General features: G+C 44.8%; 3 protein-coding genes across 3 annotated transcripts in view; 1 reads left to right on the plus strand and 2 right to left on the minus strand.

Annotated features, from left to right (window-relative positions):
• Positions 1–355, minus strand: part of iqsec3b (IQ motif and Sec7 domain ArfGEF 3b) — a 22,239-nt gene extending 21,884 nt beyond the window's left edge. The window contains exon 1 of the mRNA XM_071927235.2: positions 1–355. This exon is cut by the window's left edge and continues 175 nt beyond it. Coding sequence (XP_071783336.1) covers positions 1–355 — 355 coding nt within the window.
• A 1,242-nt stretch (positions 356–1,597) lies between these two features.
• Positions 1,598–7,464, plus strand: wash1 (WAS protein family homolog 1). Its single transcript, XM_071927238.2, has 11 exons — positions 1,598–1,710; positions 2,286–2,426; positions 2,719–2,830; positions 3,002–3,148; positions 4,785–4,921; positions 5,018–5,153; positions 5,315–5,519; positions 5,612–5,779; positions 5,899–6,057; positions 6,619–6,690; positions 6,772–7,464. Exons 1-11 carry the CDS (start codon positions 1,703–1,705, stop codon positions 6,915–6,917), a joined length of 1,431 nt encoding a protein of 476 aa, XP_071783339.1. The 5' UTR covers positions 1,598–1,702; the 3' UTR covers positions 6,918–7,464.
• Positions 7,465–7,997: 533 nt separating this feature from the next.
• On the minus strand, positions 7,998–15,346 carry ddx11 (DEAD/H (Asp-Glu-Ala-Asp/His) box helicase 11). Its single transcript, XM_071927236.2, has 28 exons — positions 15,218–15,346; positions 14,832–15,065; positions 14,607–14,693; positions 14,306–14,442; positions 14,148–14,205; positions 13,897–14,004; positions 13,670–13,757; positions 13,298–13,500; positions 12,957–13,031; positions 12,494–12,571; positions 12,326–12,372; positions 12,147–12,226; positions 11,971–12,012; positions 11,815–11,882; positions 11,668–11,706; positions 11,412–11,550; positions 10,715–10,849; positions 10,516–10,628; positions 10,363–10,435; positions 9,951–10,054; positions 9,683–9,832; positions 9,398–9,466; positions 9,145–9,245; positions 8,953–9,037; positions 8,729–8,804; positions 8,451–8,605; positions 8,158–8,341; positions 7,998–8,105 (listed from the first exon to the last, which is right to left on the minus strand). The coding sequence occupies exons 1-27, from the start codon at positions 15,344–15,346 to the stop codon at positions 8,303–8,305; spliced, it is 2,712 nt and encodes a 903-aa protein (XP_071783337.1). The 3' UTR covers positions 7,998–8,105; positions 8,158–8,302.
• Positions 15,347–16,149: the final 803 nt, after the last annotated feature.

The raw sequence follows: 16,149 nt of genomic DNA on the forward strand, positions 1-16,149 counted from the left end.
ACGGCTGGAGCTGGGTCTGGGCCGGAGCCGTCTCGACCTGTGCCGGTGGAGGGGCATGGTCCGGCAGAGACTCTGCCGTCTTGAGCTGGGGGTCCTGCGGGTGGTGATGATGAAGGTAGCTGGGGTCGGGGGGATGATGATGGTGATGATGATGATGGTAAGGATGCTGCTGTTGTCCTCTGGCGTCCCGCAGGTGCCTGTTCTCCCCGATCAGCTCGTCCACTCGCCGGTCCAGCTCTTCTATCCGGGAGCGCTGGGTCTGGATCAGACTCTGCTGGTTCTGGACGATGGTGGTGAGCTCCCGCAGGTACAGAATCGCCTGCACCGGGTTTTCCAGCAGGCTGGAGCTCGCCATACCCAAGAGAAGGAGGAGGGGAGAAAAGGAAAAGATGCAGGGCTATTAGACTGACGGACGGAGAGGAGATGAGAGGAGAGGAGAGGAGAGGAGAGGAGAGGAGAGGGGAGATGTACAAATCCGTGAGTGCAGCGTGAGTGCAGACGAGAAAAGTGAGATGCCCTTTTCGCTCTCGCTCCTCTCCTTAATTCTGCTCGGTTGTTGACGAGGCAACACCGACCGAACCTCCTGTTCTCCGGTCGTCTCCCTCTCTCTCTCTCCCGCTGCGCTGAGTGTGAGTGGTGCTGATGAGAGGACCCAGATCCAGATGTGACAGGAAGGAGGAGGGGAGGAGAGGCGCTGTAGGATGGATGCGTCATTACGCACAGTCAAGGGAAAACGCCTGCGCAAGCACGCACTCTATAGCCTACACGGGGGAGTGGGAGGGGGAGGGTCAACATCTGAGTCCATGGCCTGCACACAGTGTCGAGGTCAGTTAAAAGTGACAAGGACATCGTCCTTTTTAAAATGCCATACTGTCTCAGTCGATACTGATTGACTTTGTATTTGTGTTGCTCCTGCAGTGGCAGTGTAGTGTAGGCTACTTTTTGCTGCCTTCAAGCGCTATACGACAGTCCGCATTCAATAGTTTTTGGTCCGAAATGATACCAAAATGGACCCTGTGACAAAAGTAGTTTTTGTGGCTGTTGTTTTCATTTAGAAGTCAGAGCTCATTTCTGATGCAGCGGCAGAATGAGAAAAAACAAACCCGCATCACGCGTGTTTAATTAAATTTTAATTAATTTGCCACATTTTGTTGTAGGCTATAGCCTACATCACTTTACCGTTGGCTTCAGTGCCTTTCGGTAAAGTTGCTAAGTTGTTAAGCTACTATATTAGCCTGTCAGCGATAAATATGGTAGCATATGTTGTAAAACTTGCTAAATGTAACGGTATCTTCGCAAAGATGAAAAAAAGGATAATACCAAGATAGTAATTCCCAGGAAGCTAATTGGACGCACTTACATTATACTTCCATTGGAAAAACGATGGCAACTTACAAAGTACACGTGTTTTCAGTTTCTCATGTGAAAAGACAGTGAGCACGCGAATTTTATTGCACGCGCACCTCCCAGTGTTTACAAACAAGAAGCACTTCGTGAGGTCGTAGTGCGCTCAAGTGGTAACAGATATTTCCTATAGCACGGGAACGCAGCATTTAATTTGAGGGTGGTCACGTGCCAGGGGAAGGCGGAAGTAGACGGTCGTTTTTCACCAGAGTAGCTGTTTGTTTTGCAAGCAGCTAGGTCGCTAGTTCTGACAGCTTCCCCCAAATATATCTGCAACCGCTAACATTAGACATTTCCCATGGTCAGGTAAGACCTTTATTATCGAGCAAATAGGTTAGCAATATCATTATGTGATTCGCCAGGGTTGGTTGCCCCGGTTAGAAAGTGCAAGCAAGGTTTACGACGGACGTTTCTTTAGCATGGATGGTAATATTAATTGGGAAAGCGAAAGGATTTGACACGTTGTGTCCTTAACTTGTAGCTTAACTTTTAAAGTATACGCACCAAATTTCACGAAGAATGACAGTTACTAATTTAGCTTGCGGTTCGTATGTTCCAGCATTGTCATGTGAGAGTCAGATGAGCTCGAGAAGTGTGTGTGTGTATGTGCGCGTGTGTGTGTGTGTGTGTGTGTGTGAGAGAGAGAGAGAGAGAGAGACTCTTCAAATTAACGATGCTGGCTATAAATGGCATTATCAAAATATTGTGGTCAAACATTACTATGAATGAGTACATTGAAACTGTAAAACCATTCGAATAGCCACACTTGGACAGTTTCACTCTCATTTCAGGCAGATCATACCTTGATTCGGCAATGTGGAGCCTTTGTCCCAGTCATTTGTCCCAGTCATTGTTCTGGTTTGTTCCTGTGTTTTTTTCAGGATGACCCAGAAGCACTGCCTGGAGGGCCAGGTGTACTCAGTGCCTCTCATCCAGCCAGACCTGAGGAGAGAGGAGGCTATTCACCAGATAGCAGATGCATTACTCTACTTAGAGACCATCTCTACAGACATATTCAGTAGGCAAGTCCAACATACACACACACATACTGTATACACACCAGCTAGAGGTAGGAACGCTGTTGTATTTAAACTACAATAAAAAACAACAAGTTCAGAGCAATATGAAGCATGAGTGTGCCATGGTTTATACATGAGATGCTTCTTACTGTGACTACAGGGAAGATTTAAAATCAATTTCATACATCATATGTAAGCTAACGCACTGTGAGCAGGATCCACATTCCTGCATATGGTCTCAGACATATATTTTCCTCTGCGTGGATGTGTGTGTGTTTACGTGTGCTGTTTCCAGAGTGTCTGAGAGCGTGGAGAAGAACCGCCGGCAGCTGCAGACCGTCACTGACCGGATCAGACTGGCCCAGGCCCGCGTCGACAAGATCAAAGGCAGTAAGAAGGCCACCAAGGTAACACACAGCACCTCAACTTTTGAAGGCAATTTTACATGTTGCATCCATGATATGCAGTAGAGACCCAATAAGGTGACAAGATAATAAACATTAATGGGGAAAAAAATAGCCCTGTGTTTGTCAGCTATAGTAGCATATGTGTGTGTGTGTGTGTGTGTGTGTATGTAGGTATTCTCCAGTGCCAAGTACCCAGCCCCAGATCGACTTCAGGACTACTCATCTATCTTCAGAGGGGCCACAGACCCTTCCTCACACACTCGCCCCCGCTACAGAATACAGAACAAACTCCGGCCCCTCGATGACAAGGCCTTGCAGGTGGGATAAACGCATTCACACTAAAGTCGGTGATTTCGCTGGGCTTTTTGATAGTGCAACATGTATTGTTAAAAACCCAGTAGAAGCGCAGCACTTTAGCAGCTATAGTTGAAATGCTTTAGGCTCTTAAGTGCTAAGTGTTGTAGAACAATGCTTCTGAAGCTTGAGATGCATGCAATAGAGCTCTGAATAATAGAAATTAGAAGGAAAATGTGTGATAGCACGTTGGTCAAGGCAGTCTGATCACGACCTAATGGTGTTAAGCCCTCTTTGTACAGCTTACTGTTAGAAGTGCTGGTGCAGAACAGGGATAAATAGAGGCATGGTTAGTTTCCACTTACACTCTTTTATCTCCTTCAACAAAATTTCATGTTAGGGGTTAACTTGTTATTTTGTTACTGTTGGTATTTGCAGAGTGCTGGTATATTTCCTACTATATATGTAATTTAGTTATTTTTGCTAGCTAAGCGTAGAGGTTTTTTTTAGATAAGCAGGTGTTCAGTTATGATTAGCAGCAAGTCCTTTCATTTTTGCCTATTATGAGCCAGCTATAGCTCAAACAGCTCAGATATTATTTCATCCATGTTAGTCTCAATTTTCCACACCATGAGTTAAATAACCAACTGGCACCCAGTTAATCAAATGCTACATTGCCCGTAACGGCAATTTTCCAGCTTTATTTTGCGCAGAACATTTATTGGGTCAGAGCAGGTTATTTCACAGGTCAGAAGATGTGTCAGAGCAGAGCAGAAGGATCAATCAATCCTCCTTTTTACCAGCTTGCCATTTTTACCCCAAATATGATGCTTGATCGAAACTGTCAATATCCCATTGCATGCACTCTGGGCAAAGACAGCTGTAATTATCATGACTGTGTCTTCTGAAGCTGCTATTGATCTTAAAGCATATTATTGTCATCATTGCAGTGCCTTATAATAGCTCAATCACAGACAATCTACAGTAGCAGGTGAAAACAACATAGACTTATCCGTTATGTAGATTTTGTATGTAGATAAATACAGTGTTTCGTATCCATAGACAACAGAGACGTCCTTTCCCTGGTTAAAAGTCTTGACAGTCACAGTCAGGTCCACAGACGCAGGATTGGCCACGCATCAGTCAGATGTGCAGTTGGATCAGTCACATACTGTACATTCAGTGTGTAGGACGGCACATGGTGTGTGTGTCTGTCACTGGGCCTTAGTGAGAGGAATAGGCTGTAAAAGTGTGTTTGTTTCTTTTCAGAGAGCGCCTTTGTGTGTGTGCACGCATGCCTCAGCTCAGCAGCAAGTTCCTGCATTATTTATTTTGAACACCACAGTCTTCCCTTCCCCATCTTAGGAAACTTTACAGAAACTAGCATATTTTCTGCTGTGTGTGCTCGGGCTTGCAAGTGTGTTGTTTTGTGTGTGTGTGTGTGCGTGTCATAGAGAGAGAAAAATGAAAACACTGCTGGCAATTTTCTCTGGTGCAGGAATACATTATTCAAGAAACCCCCAGCAGCACTGTCCCCAACCATAATTCGGTATTGCAGTGCGTGTGCACGCGCGTGGCATTTATGATTTGCATTATTCAAGATTTAGGTGACATGTGACACGTCTTCATCTCCTTCCATATCTGTCTGTCTTCCTTTCAGGAGAAGCTGCTGTATTTCCCAGTGTGTGTGAGCAATAAGAAGAGATCTGAGGACGAGACGGAGGAGGGACTGGGCAGTCTGCCCCGCAACATCTCCTCTGTCAGCTCCCTGCTGCTCTTTAATACGACAGAGAACCTGTGAGTCCACACCACACATACACACACAGACACTAACTATTAACACTAAGGCTACATTTCAATGTTCTTCATTCCTTTTGGTTTGTGTGTCTGCAGATATAAGAAGTATGTGTTCCTGGATCCTCTTGCGGGAGCAGTGACGAAAACACACAACACTCTAGAGACGGAAAAAGAGGAGAAACCGTTTGACGCTCCATTGTCCATTACGAAGAGAGAGCAACTGGAGAGACAGGTACCTCAAACACCCTCTCTCACCTCAAAAAGCTTTATCAATAGAAGTTAATATTGTCGCTGTTAATGGAATTTTTATACAAGCAGAATTGGTGATGATAAATTCTGATTTAATGATCAATCTTGATAATATTTTTCGTAACCCTCGCCACCCTCCAACAGACAGCAGAGAGTTATTTCTATGTGCCAGACCTGGGCCAGGTGCCCGAGATAGATGTGCCGTCCTACCTGCCTGACCTGCCAGGCATCGCAGATGACCTGTCCTACAGTGCCGACTTGGGACCCGGGTTCGCCCCCTCAGGACCCACACACAACATCCCCGAGCTGCCCTCCTTCTCTGGGGACTTAGAGGAGAGCAACGGGCCTGGTACAGACACACACACACCTGTCACTATCTTATTGTGGTTTTGGTTGATACTGTGTTTCTTGATGCACAGATTTCTTCTCTTTTTGTTTCAGGATCTCAATTCCAACCTGCAGCTCCACCTCCTCCCCCACCTCCCCCTCCTCCCCCTCCTGAGCCTGCCCTCACTCCCACCACCCCTCTAGGAGCTCCCCCTCCTCCACCCCCTCCACCCCCTCCCCCTGCAGACAGCCCAGCAGACGTCTCTCGAGCGGCAAGCTCAGGTACGTCACACACACAAAATTCAGAATAAACCCCAGGACCCGGTGTGCGGATCCCACCAGTGACATCTATTGATGGGTGAAAGCCCAGAACATCAACACACTGTCTCCCCTCACTGCAGGCCCTGTGTCTGGCGCTCCCAGCGAGGTGGTTGAGCCGTCAGACGGCCGCGCCAGCCTCCTGGAGTCCATCCGCAACGCCGGAGGCATCGGCAAAGCCCAGTTACGCAACGTTAAAGAACGCAAAATGGAGAAGAAGAAGCAGAAAGAGCAAGAGCAAGGTGACAGAGTGTTTGAGTGGGGATGTGGCTTCGCTCATGTTTTATTAACTGGCACACGATGCAGCTTTTAACATTGATGAGAGAAACATGCAATCAAAGCGGAGCGTGACCGGTCCATAGTTTGCATTCACCCATGTCAGTGTGTTAGCTTTTGTGTACACATCTCACATGGAGCCACAGGCGCTCTGGTTATAATCACAGTCCCAAGAACAGCCCATGGCTCTATGACCTTTGTTTCATAAATGCCACCTTCATTAAAAGGCTGACTTGGTTACAGTCTGTTTTTAAAGTGTCTGACCTTCTACTGACAGTGTATCCTCCTCATGATTTCCGGTCGGCTGGCTAAGGTCACAGCCTAACATTTCACTTTTGGGGAGAGCTGCTATACATCTGGGCTGCTTCTACTGACTAACTATACTAACGGCCTTGTTGTAATTACGCACTCTACTTCGAAGCATAGGTCTCAGGAATTTGAGAAATGGATCCTCTGCCCCAATTGAAAAGTACAACTTGTTCACATATTTTATACTTTCTAACTGCCGGCCTTTGTCTCTTTTTCAGCGGTGGGAGCGGCATCCAGTGGTGGAGACTTTATGTCGGATCTCTTTAATAAGCTGGCCATGCGCAGGAAAGGTGAGGAAAGGCAAGTTAGAGTAAGAATACTGATGCCGGTGATTGGGTTTGCATACATATTGCGGTCTGTTCTCTCTCCAGGCATCTCTGGAAAGGGTCCAGCAGGTGGAGAGTCGGGTGATGCTCCTGCTGGCACCAGCGGCGCATTTGCCCGGATGTCGGATGTCATCCCACCACTCCCTGCCCCGCAGCCGACAGCAGAGGACGACGACGACTGGGAAGCGTGACACAATGGAAGCCAGCCAGTCAGAACAAATGAACACTAAGCACTGATAACTCTTAAAGCATTCGAGGCTGCCAGGGATCAATTTTGTGTTCAAGGGACTTCGTGTCCTCAGATCGCTCAAATATAATCCATCACAACCCTGTTTCATAAAAGGTGATCACTCCTTCGGCTCCTAACAGAGGCTTTATCAGTGTAAAATGGGCAATGGTCGGCCTAATAATGCCTTAAGTTGATTGCCCACCTCAGGCTCTCCTATGTGCAGTCTGAAAATATAAAATGCAGCGTTAAGTGTCCACCTCCTGGCTTTATGTGGAACTAATCACTTGTATATGAGAGCAGTGGTCTGTCTCAGCACTTGACCAAAACATGACTCAAACAAAAATGATAAACAAGTTATTGAGAGCATATTCATTGTAATACAAATGTCTTATTTTTTCATAAAATTAATCAAGCGAATAACATTTTAGAATACTTCACTCATTAAGAATTAAACATAGATCCACCGTAATACTCTGAAAGAAAGAAACCACTTGCCTAATGTCTTTCCATAAAATAAATGGATTTTAAATAAGTAATATTTGCATTATGTAATATCTAATATTGAATTGTTAATATTAAAATCTCTTCAAGGGTAAATCAGTCAAATGGATGCCTACTCAAGTACTGTGTCTGCATTCTGTGTAGTGCCTTCTCCAGTAAATCATTTCAGTATACTTTGGAAAATGGTAAAGCACACACTTTTTTCTCCAACATCTACCAAACAGAATTTGAATACAGTCCAAGATTGATAGAATTGACTCAAATGAGGTTGCCTTAGCCTCGTGTATATCTCTTTGTCTGCAGTGTGCCTTCCAAAGCCATATGTCCATCATTCTCTGTGGTTAAATCCCAAACATCTGGACCATGGATTTGACCAGGACAACAGGAAAATAATGGAAATCATTAGAAATGAACAGAAGCTGGAAAAGAAAACATGAAATCCTGAAAAACTGCCTCCCCGGTTGGCTGCTGAACTCCAGACTGCTAGGACCACTCGGAGGTCTGACGGCTAACCCCTTGGCAAACTCTGCAAATCCATGAAGGATCTCATGCACAATATTCAAGGCTGTAATTACAGTATATTGAAAAACACCATATCTAAACATAAAGTGGCAGTGGCAATCTTGAGATAACTTATATTACAACAGCACTCAGATGCTCCCAAATCATTGTCCAGTAATTTTTTAATCAGAACAGATTACATTTCTTGGGTTGCTGATGTTGCACTGAGCGACTGCTGTTCCACTGGGTTTTCCCAAAGTTTCTCCTAACCCAGGCCTTTGTCCTCTCTTGAACTTGGAAAGTTGAGAACTTGAAAAACGTCAGCCGATCCCCTTGGGAGTCAAACTATGCCTGCAGCTGCTTCTGTTTCTTATCCATGAAGAACTGAGAGAGAAGAAGATATGGACACATTGTTTCTAGTCATAATATGCATTTTTCTCAGATATAGTGATTTGTGTGTGTGTGTGTGTACATAAGTGCACTTGCTCCTCACCTTCCGCAAGGCAGCGAAAGCAGGGCCGAAAGTTGTGTGTGCACTAGTTCGAGCTTTGATCCAGTTGGGAAGTTTGGAGATTGTAGCAGGTCGAGAGTAACGTCTGTCACACAACACAATGGAGGCATAGTCGCCACGGTGACGGATCGCTCTCCCTTTGGACAGATGAAGTGAAATACAGAGTAAATACCAGTCATAGTATCTTACCACCTATGGAATAAACGGGCATACCATGAATTAGTACTATGTCTAATATCACTGATATTTTTCTTCATTACCTATGGATTGATTGACAGCCTTCATGCAGAGGTTTTCTATTAGTGCTTGGCCGGCGCTCCTCCCTCCACTGTGAGGCTGAAACGCAGACAACAGAGATGAGAGACAAGGAGGGGCTGCATCTCAACATTTCCCTACTCCAGCATTTGTCTTGCAATGTTTTTTGGAATCAGTGGAGATCAAAGAGCCTACTGGGAGACGCAGTATGGACGCAAGACTGTCTCACCAGGTGTTTGTCCAGGTAGGACATCTTTTCCTGCAGCTCCGGAGACTTGATGTTGGGATACGGCATTCCCACCATCACTACACACCTGTCATCACATGCAGGAAGGCACACAGAGCAGAACATAAAGTATTATACAGTATATTTGATGTATAGCTGCTGCTTCCGTCCAGGTGCCAGGAATATTACACATACCTGCCCAGGTCATCTGAGAAATTGATGCCCTCGCTCATCTTTCCTCCAACCACAGAGAACAGCAACGCCCCTGAGAGTCCGCCGCCGTCCGCAGCACACCTCTAACAAAATGAAAGAGACGGGGGGGGGGGGGGGGGGGGGGGGGGGGGGAATAATAAGAGCGTGGCAGCGGTAAAGACAATAGATCCTGATGAACCTGTTAATAATGCTATGTGATGAGGGCAAATGTGAGTGTCATCAGTGCCAGTTTCACCTGGATGCAACGGGAGAACTCGCTCAGCACCTGCTCCACCTGGTTGGCCTTCTTTGGCTCCTGGAAGATCTGAAGAGACAAGTATACAATTATATCGCACTGAGAAGAGAGAGAAGATCTAGCTCCATATGAAACACAGGATCCATTTATAATTATAATGTTGGACTTTACTGATCCCCGTAGGGAAATTCTCTTTAACCACGACGAAACCCTGCCACCTTTAGGTTAAGGCCTGCTTAAGAAGTTAAGGCCTTCTGAGATCTGTCACACAAAGAACTCATGTACCTTCTTTTTATTAGCCAGACGAGCAAGAGCCCCGCTGGCCTCCCAGTGGGAAACGATCCGCCTTGAGTATTCATAAGAAGGAAAGAAGCACACGACGCCGCCTGGTACCACGTTGCAAATGTTGGAGAGAATGCGGCCTGTCTCATCCATCTGTCAACCAACAGACACACATTTATTACGATGCTGCAGTGAAAATAATGCTATATCCCATAATATTACAGGTTCTTGGTTCTTAACTGTAAGAAAATACAAAGTGTATATGTGTTACCATGCGTGGAGTGTCTCTATTCTGGAAAGTAAAATCCAGCTCTTGACCAGATGGACCGCTGCACAGGATGATGGGAAGGATGTTCTCCGGAGGAATTACATGGCCTACAGACAGACATATCAGACAGATGGATACACAGCAAGGAATACAGTCAACACATTTTTATGGAAAGGATTTCATATTTTTTTAAAAAGTATATCAGTATCAATATCATAATTTCAGTTGGAAATTAGGCTGTACTTATTCTTCAAAAACATCATTTATAAATAAGGTTTTGTCAAGCATCCCATCATCTTTCAAAATTTCCCACAGACAGAAATATTGATAAAGGAGTCATCAAGACGGTACATTAGAAATACACAGAAAGTCGAACTCCACAAACTATTGCAGTCTTATTAAGTGGGCCACTCACCACAGGAAAACTCAGCGATACGCTCCTCTCCCACCCCGGCGGAAAACAGCAGCTCTTGTTTGAAGTCAGAAACCTACATACACATCTTTTAGAATTGTAAAATTGACACACGGCAAGAGCTCAGTTTATTTTTGGTGGACTAAAATAACTCACAGGCTGCATGGTTCCTCCCGCGATGATGACCGCTCTGCACTCCTTCAGCACCTGGGCGAAGTGGACCGCTGGATTCAACAGCAGGAACTTGACGCTGCTCTCTGACAAAGTGCCTACACACAAAACATGAAAAAGCACACTGAAGCACTCAGATTTCATTATTGTCCTGTAAGTGTGTGTGTGTGTATATTATTGGTACCTTGTCTGTGCACCACCACCCTGCCGTCAGTATTGCTGTTGGTGAGAGCCATGAGGAAACCCTCCACCTGCATCATGGGAGATGCAGATAGCACCTTCTCCGCCTCTGCAGACCCCTGCTGGTCTGCTGAAGAAACTGCACACAAGGAAACAGAGGATTGCTAAATCTAAATAAGCAATGTCTTGTTTACTGTTAAATTCTACAATGTGGGTCTAGGATATGGAGGATAGTGAACAGTAATGTCTGTGTAAGCAAGCCCAATCCGCACAATCTGTGTCTGTGTCTGTGCAAAAACTGGAGACACTCATCACAGATCATCAGAGATTTGAACCATTTTGACAGTTAATTTGTAGGTACTGTAGGCCAGTCTGCTTGGACTAGTCGGTACATAGTCTTTATGCAAACTGTCTATTCAAAAGGAATAGGAATTTCAGGTTATCTTACAATTTTTTATTCAGTTTTGTGACAGCCACAATGTCTCTAGGGGCTGAAATTAAGCTTTGTAAGCTGTCCTGATTTTTTTTGAGCATGATCTCATTATTTTGAATAAACAATTTGATGGTTATTATAATGCCAAACAAGTCTCCAGTGATGACGCGTGTCTCCAAAATATGCTTTGAAATATGCGGGTGATGGAAAGACCTTTTGTTCCTCCAAATCACTTGTGCAACACACAGTGTCCTAACAGTGCACTGACCTGGTGCAGCGCTCTGGCTGCTCTGCAGTGTTTGGAGGTAGCGGTTTAAGCCCTCTGTGCGTCGGTTCTCTTTGTTTGAGCTGGTATGAGTGTGTGGATTCACACCTGTACCTGCGTACTTCTCCATGAAGCCACACAGCTGCGGAAAGAAGCCACGGGTATTACACATTTCATTTTACAGTATATCACACATAACCATATTTATTCACTATGAGGAATACATCAGATAATACACACAAACATACACGCCACTTACTTTTCTGCTAACCATGCTCTTCTCAAAGTATCTCTGTAACTTTAGTGAGAATGAGAAGCAGAGAAAGAGGCAGAGAGAAATATGTGGTTGGGATATGTAGTCGCAGTAACAGAGTGATTATTATGGCACGATAATACTGTCAACTACCTTGAACAAGTTGATATTGTCGATCTGGGCCTTGAAGAGAAAGTTATTAATGGTAAGCAGTTCTGTTCCTGAGGGGAAAGAGATATTACTGGTTATCAAATTCAGCTTACGTGTGTATGTGTGTGTGTGTGTGTGTGTGTGTGTGTGTGCGCTGACCTGGCTGTGTAGTCTGGCTCTGTGGATTCTGCCCCACCTTACCTGCAGGAATAACACATACACCATGAGCAGAACTGTCATAAAGTCAACAGCGCTGTTCAGCGATTTCCAGCCCTAACAATGTGCCGACTGGCAATAATCAACAAAAAAACTCATTTGAGCCCAAACACACTCACCTCCCAGCGCCCGGACAAGCCCCTCAACCGCAAACAGAATCTGTTTGATGTACATGAGGTTCTTTGCCTTCAGCCTGCTCCTGATGTTGCAGACACATAAGCACCAAGAGTCAGGAGGGGAGTTAAGACTACATTTATTTAGTGGATGAGTGCATGTGTGTGTGTCTGTGCAATCTCACCTGTAGCGGTCAGAATACTGAGTGAGCTGAGAATGGGCACGGCAAAGCTGTAGAAAGGAGATCCGATTTTTAGCATATCACAAGGAACATTAACTTCAAATCACATACAAGAACCACATTACCTGGATTTTAAATCTAGATAATGTGTATATGTGTGAATGTGTTTACCTGTGCTCCTGTGAGCTCTGAGCTGTGTATACAGGAGAGTGTGTCACTGAGATTGTGAGCTTCGTCTATGATCAGTACCTGTAAAAAAAATGATTTAAAAAACACTCAGACCATCAACTCACTACTACACCATCAAAAATCCATTCAAATTCTAATTGTTGGATCTGCTAAAAAATATGGCAGAATCAATAGGCACCTAGAGGATTTAAATTTCCCCACTCCTGCTATTATACAGGTCATGTGGTTACATTTTTGTTCAGAAATATCACTGCTGCACACCCTGATTTTGCCACTTTTTAGACCTACTTAAGATGAACAGTATATCAATTTTACTGGGGTATTTTATCAGAAACAATACTTTTTTTCATAAGATTTTGATGCCAAGTAGTACTGAGGATTGCTAAGGAAACAAATCTATGATTAGAATCAGAACTGATCAAATCCATACAAGACCCAACCCTACCTGTCCCTTCAGCTGGATCCCTGATGCCCGTCTTGTAGCTTCATGAAGTACCATCTGATAAGGCAACACCACCAGCTACACAGATACAAACACACACCATACAAATGACATTGACATTACATACACTTGAAAAAGACACCTACAGTAAGTGGACAGCATACTGTACGTTTTCAATTCAATTCATCTTTATTGTCACTCCACCTATCACAAGTGCAAAAAAACAAAAGTGCAAGCATGGACAATACAAGACAAACAGTGCAATGTATTATTCTAAAAGGTGATAGAAGAATATAATAGAAAGAGGAAGTAGATCAGTGGATGATGTGTGCACACTGTGTTACCTGTGCAGGGGGAATGGCGAGGCGTGTGCCGTAATAAGGACAGGCGTGCATTTCCCTGCCCAGACTGAGCAGGTGCTCTATGTCGTGGACTGTCCCCAGCACTTCATCCCTCAGCTGCTGCAGCGCTGTAGCCCCAACGTAGGGACACACACTCTTCGCCGGGCCCCGCTTACGCTTCACACTCTCCTCCTGATGCTGCTTCTCTATGGGATGGAAGGACAGGCAGCACTATATAAGCATTACAAATTTCAAGAAAACGTAAGAAAATCATGTCGAATCAATTTCCAGTAAGATACAGTACAAGCTCCTAGTTAGCTGGGGAATACATTTCAATAAGTATTTCTGGAGCCAGTGTGTGTGAGTAGTTCTCACCATGTTTGTTTTTCTGCAGCTCCATGCAGCGGTCGTTAATGCGCTGGGCGCTGCCCAGGCGAAGCACCTCCTCATTGATACATAGATTCTACAAAGTACACAAACTTATGATTTACTGTACTCAGCAAGGGAGACTGACTGAATATCAATAATACTTCCAGTCCACTGTAGAGTATGTATCTCTGTGTGAGAAGGGTTGAAATGTAGATGCATGTGTGTACACATACCTGCCGTGAGCCCAGTGTGACCAGGCTAATGTCCTTGCTGAAGGGGCTCTTTTGAACCTCGTGGACAAACTGGGCCAGCTGGGAGTGAGTGCGACTGCAGTAGTAAATCTGATAAAATGCATACGTACGCAGTTTTACCTCAGGGTAACGTTTGACACACATTATTATTGGGCTTGGTATCAGTGTGACACTCATTCTTACAGGGAGTCAAATTTGGGCTACTGTGTGACATCTCTCTCACACACACACACCTTTGTAACATGTTCTTCAACCAGGTCATCATCTTCATCATCCTCAGCACCACTGAATCTGTTGATGTGAGGAAATACACCAAGTTGTCATACTCTGTCGATTTCCATTCCTTACTATGACAGTTAACTTTGATGTAGTTGTAATTGGCTGTCCTTACTTGCTCTTGGTCTTGGATTCATCATCACTCTCATATTCTGCGATGATAAGCTCCTCCTCCTCGGGATCTCCTGATGCCTCCACCGGACCCTCTTTACTGAGCTGGAGCAACTTGAATGCCTCATCGTCTTCAGTGCTCTACAAACACACACACACACACACACACACACACTTGAATTCAATCATTCAGTCATATACCTGAGACTCGTATCCAGAGTGACATGAACACAAAATAATATTTCATACAATAAATTCACAGAATGTGGGCTCTTCATTAAATGGTAATGTGCAAGACCTCTTACCTTTCTTTTCATTGCATACTTAAGTTGAACATTGTTTCTGATCATTTCCAATCGTTCCTCCCTCTTCTTCCTTTTCAGTTCGTCGTCCTGACACGCACATACACACACAAACACAAAAGCACCCACTGATATTTAAAGTCCCTCCACAGGGAAGCTACGGAGGTGAAGCATTCTCAGAGATCCATATGGAGGTCACATCTGAAACCTCCAAACACAAACTCTTACCTTAAGCTTGGACACCAGGTCGCGCTCTGCCTTCTTCTGCACAAAGTCAGTGATCCAGTCAGGCTCTGCCGAGGAGCAGCTAGTGGAGGACTGAGTAGCAGGGGAGGGGAGAGAGGTAGAGGTGGAAAGGACTGCTTCTCCTCCTTGCAGCAGAGCAGCTGTCTCCTGTCTCCTCTTCTCCTCATAGTCCCTCAGCCAGCTCAGCGCTCCACATATCAGACTCAGAGACTTGCCCTGGGGTAGAGGGTACACATGTTTAAAACACATAAGGAATTTTTATTGCTTCAATCTAACAAATTCCACGGTAATCTCTCTCTCATGTCCCCACACACACACACACACACACACACACACAAACAGCCATATATCCAAACATACACACACACCGTTCCAGTGGGACTCTCAAAGATGCCGACTTTGCCCTGCTCAAGTGCACAATACAGGGATTGCATAAACTGCTCCTGGATGGTATAGGGCTGGTATGGAAATGGAAATCGGGGGCTGCCATTCTCCATCCTGGTGAATGCCCCTAGGAGATAACACAGTACTTGGGTTACAGTAAAATATTAGATCAAACATTTCAGTTCAAATGTGGTCATCATGAAGATGGCCCCTTGGTGCTATGAACAGCGCACAGGTTGTTTGTGCGACAGTAATATCAGTTACAAGCTAACCTTGATTAGCTAAACAGCCTTCAAATACGCGTTAACGTTAGCAACATACACTATATTATAAACGCTAGACCTGTCATAGACATAGCTAGCGGATAAGCTAACTTCACTGAAAACTAATCTCTCGAATTCATGCAACGTAAAACAAAGCAGTTTCGTAACATTAGTTTAAATCTTTTAACTACTGGTGATCATTACAGCCACCTTTAACATTAACTATATACTCACTCGTAGATATGAAAACACCCTTCGTTTATAATGTAATTTTTAACTCAAGGCTGTTCGATGAGCGCGCCAACAGACGGCAGTGGACCTAGAATCTGACCAATAGCAAGCAAGATGAAGCACGGAGTGCGTGTTTTCAATCACCGGATGGTCCTGTGAAAGGGGCTACAAACGTGTATGACGTCTTTTTCTATTTGATTAGTAGACCATATCTTGCACTAGTTATACGCTGAATTATTTAATTTAACTTAATCAATGTGGCGTGGTTTGTCAGCGCAAGTGTGTATGTGATGTACTGTGTTGCACTCATCGCCTGTGCACCGCCTTTGCGGGGCACGCTGTAACACTATAGGTAACGCAACCAAGCTCGGCTCATCCCCCTTGGTTCCTCCCGTCATGTCTGGAAAGTTCTCTGCCCTTCC

Source organism: Centroberyx gerrardi, chromosome 4 (genome assembly GCF_048128805.1).
Source record: "Centroberyx gerrardi isolate f3 chromosome 4, fCenGer3.hap1.cur.20231027, whole genome shotgun sequence".
NCBI classification, from domain to species: domain Eukaryota; kingdom Metazoa; phylum Chordata; class Actinopteri; order Beryciformes; family Berycidae; genus Centroberyx; species Centroberyx gerrardi.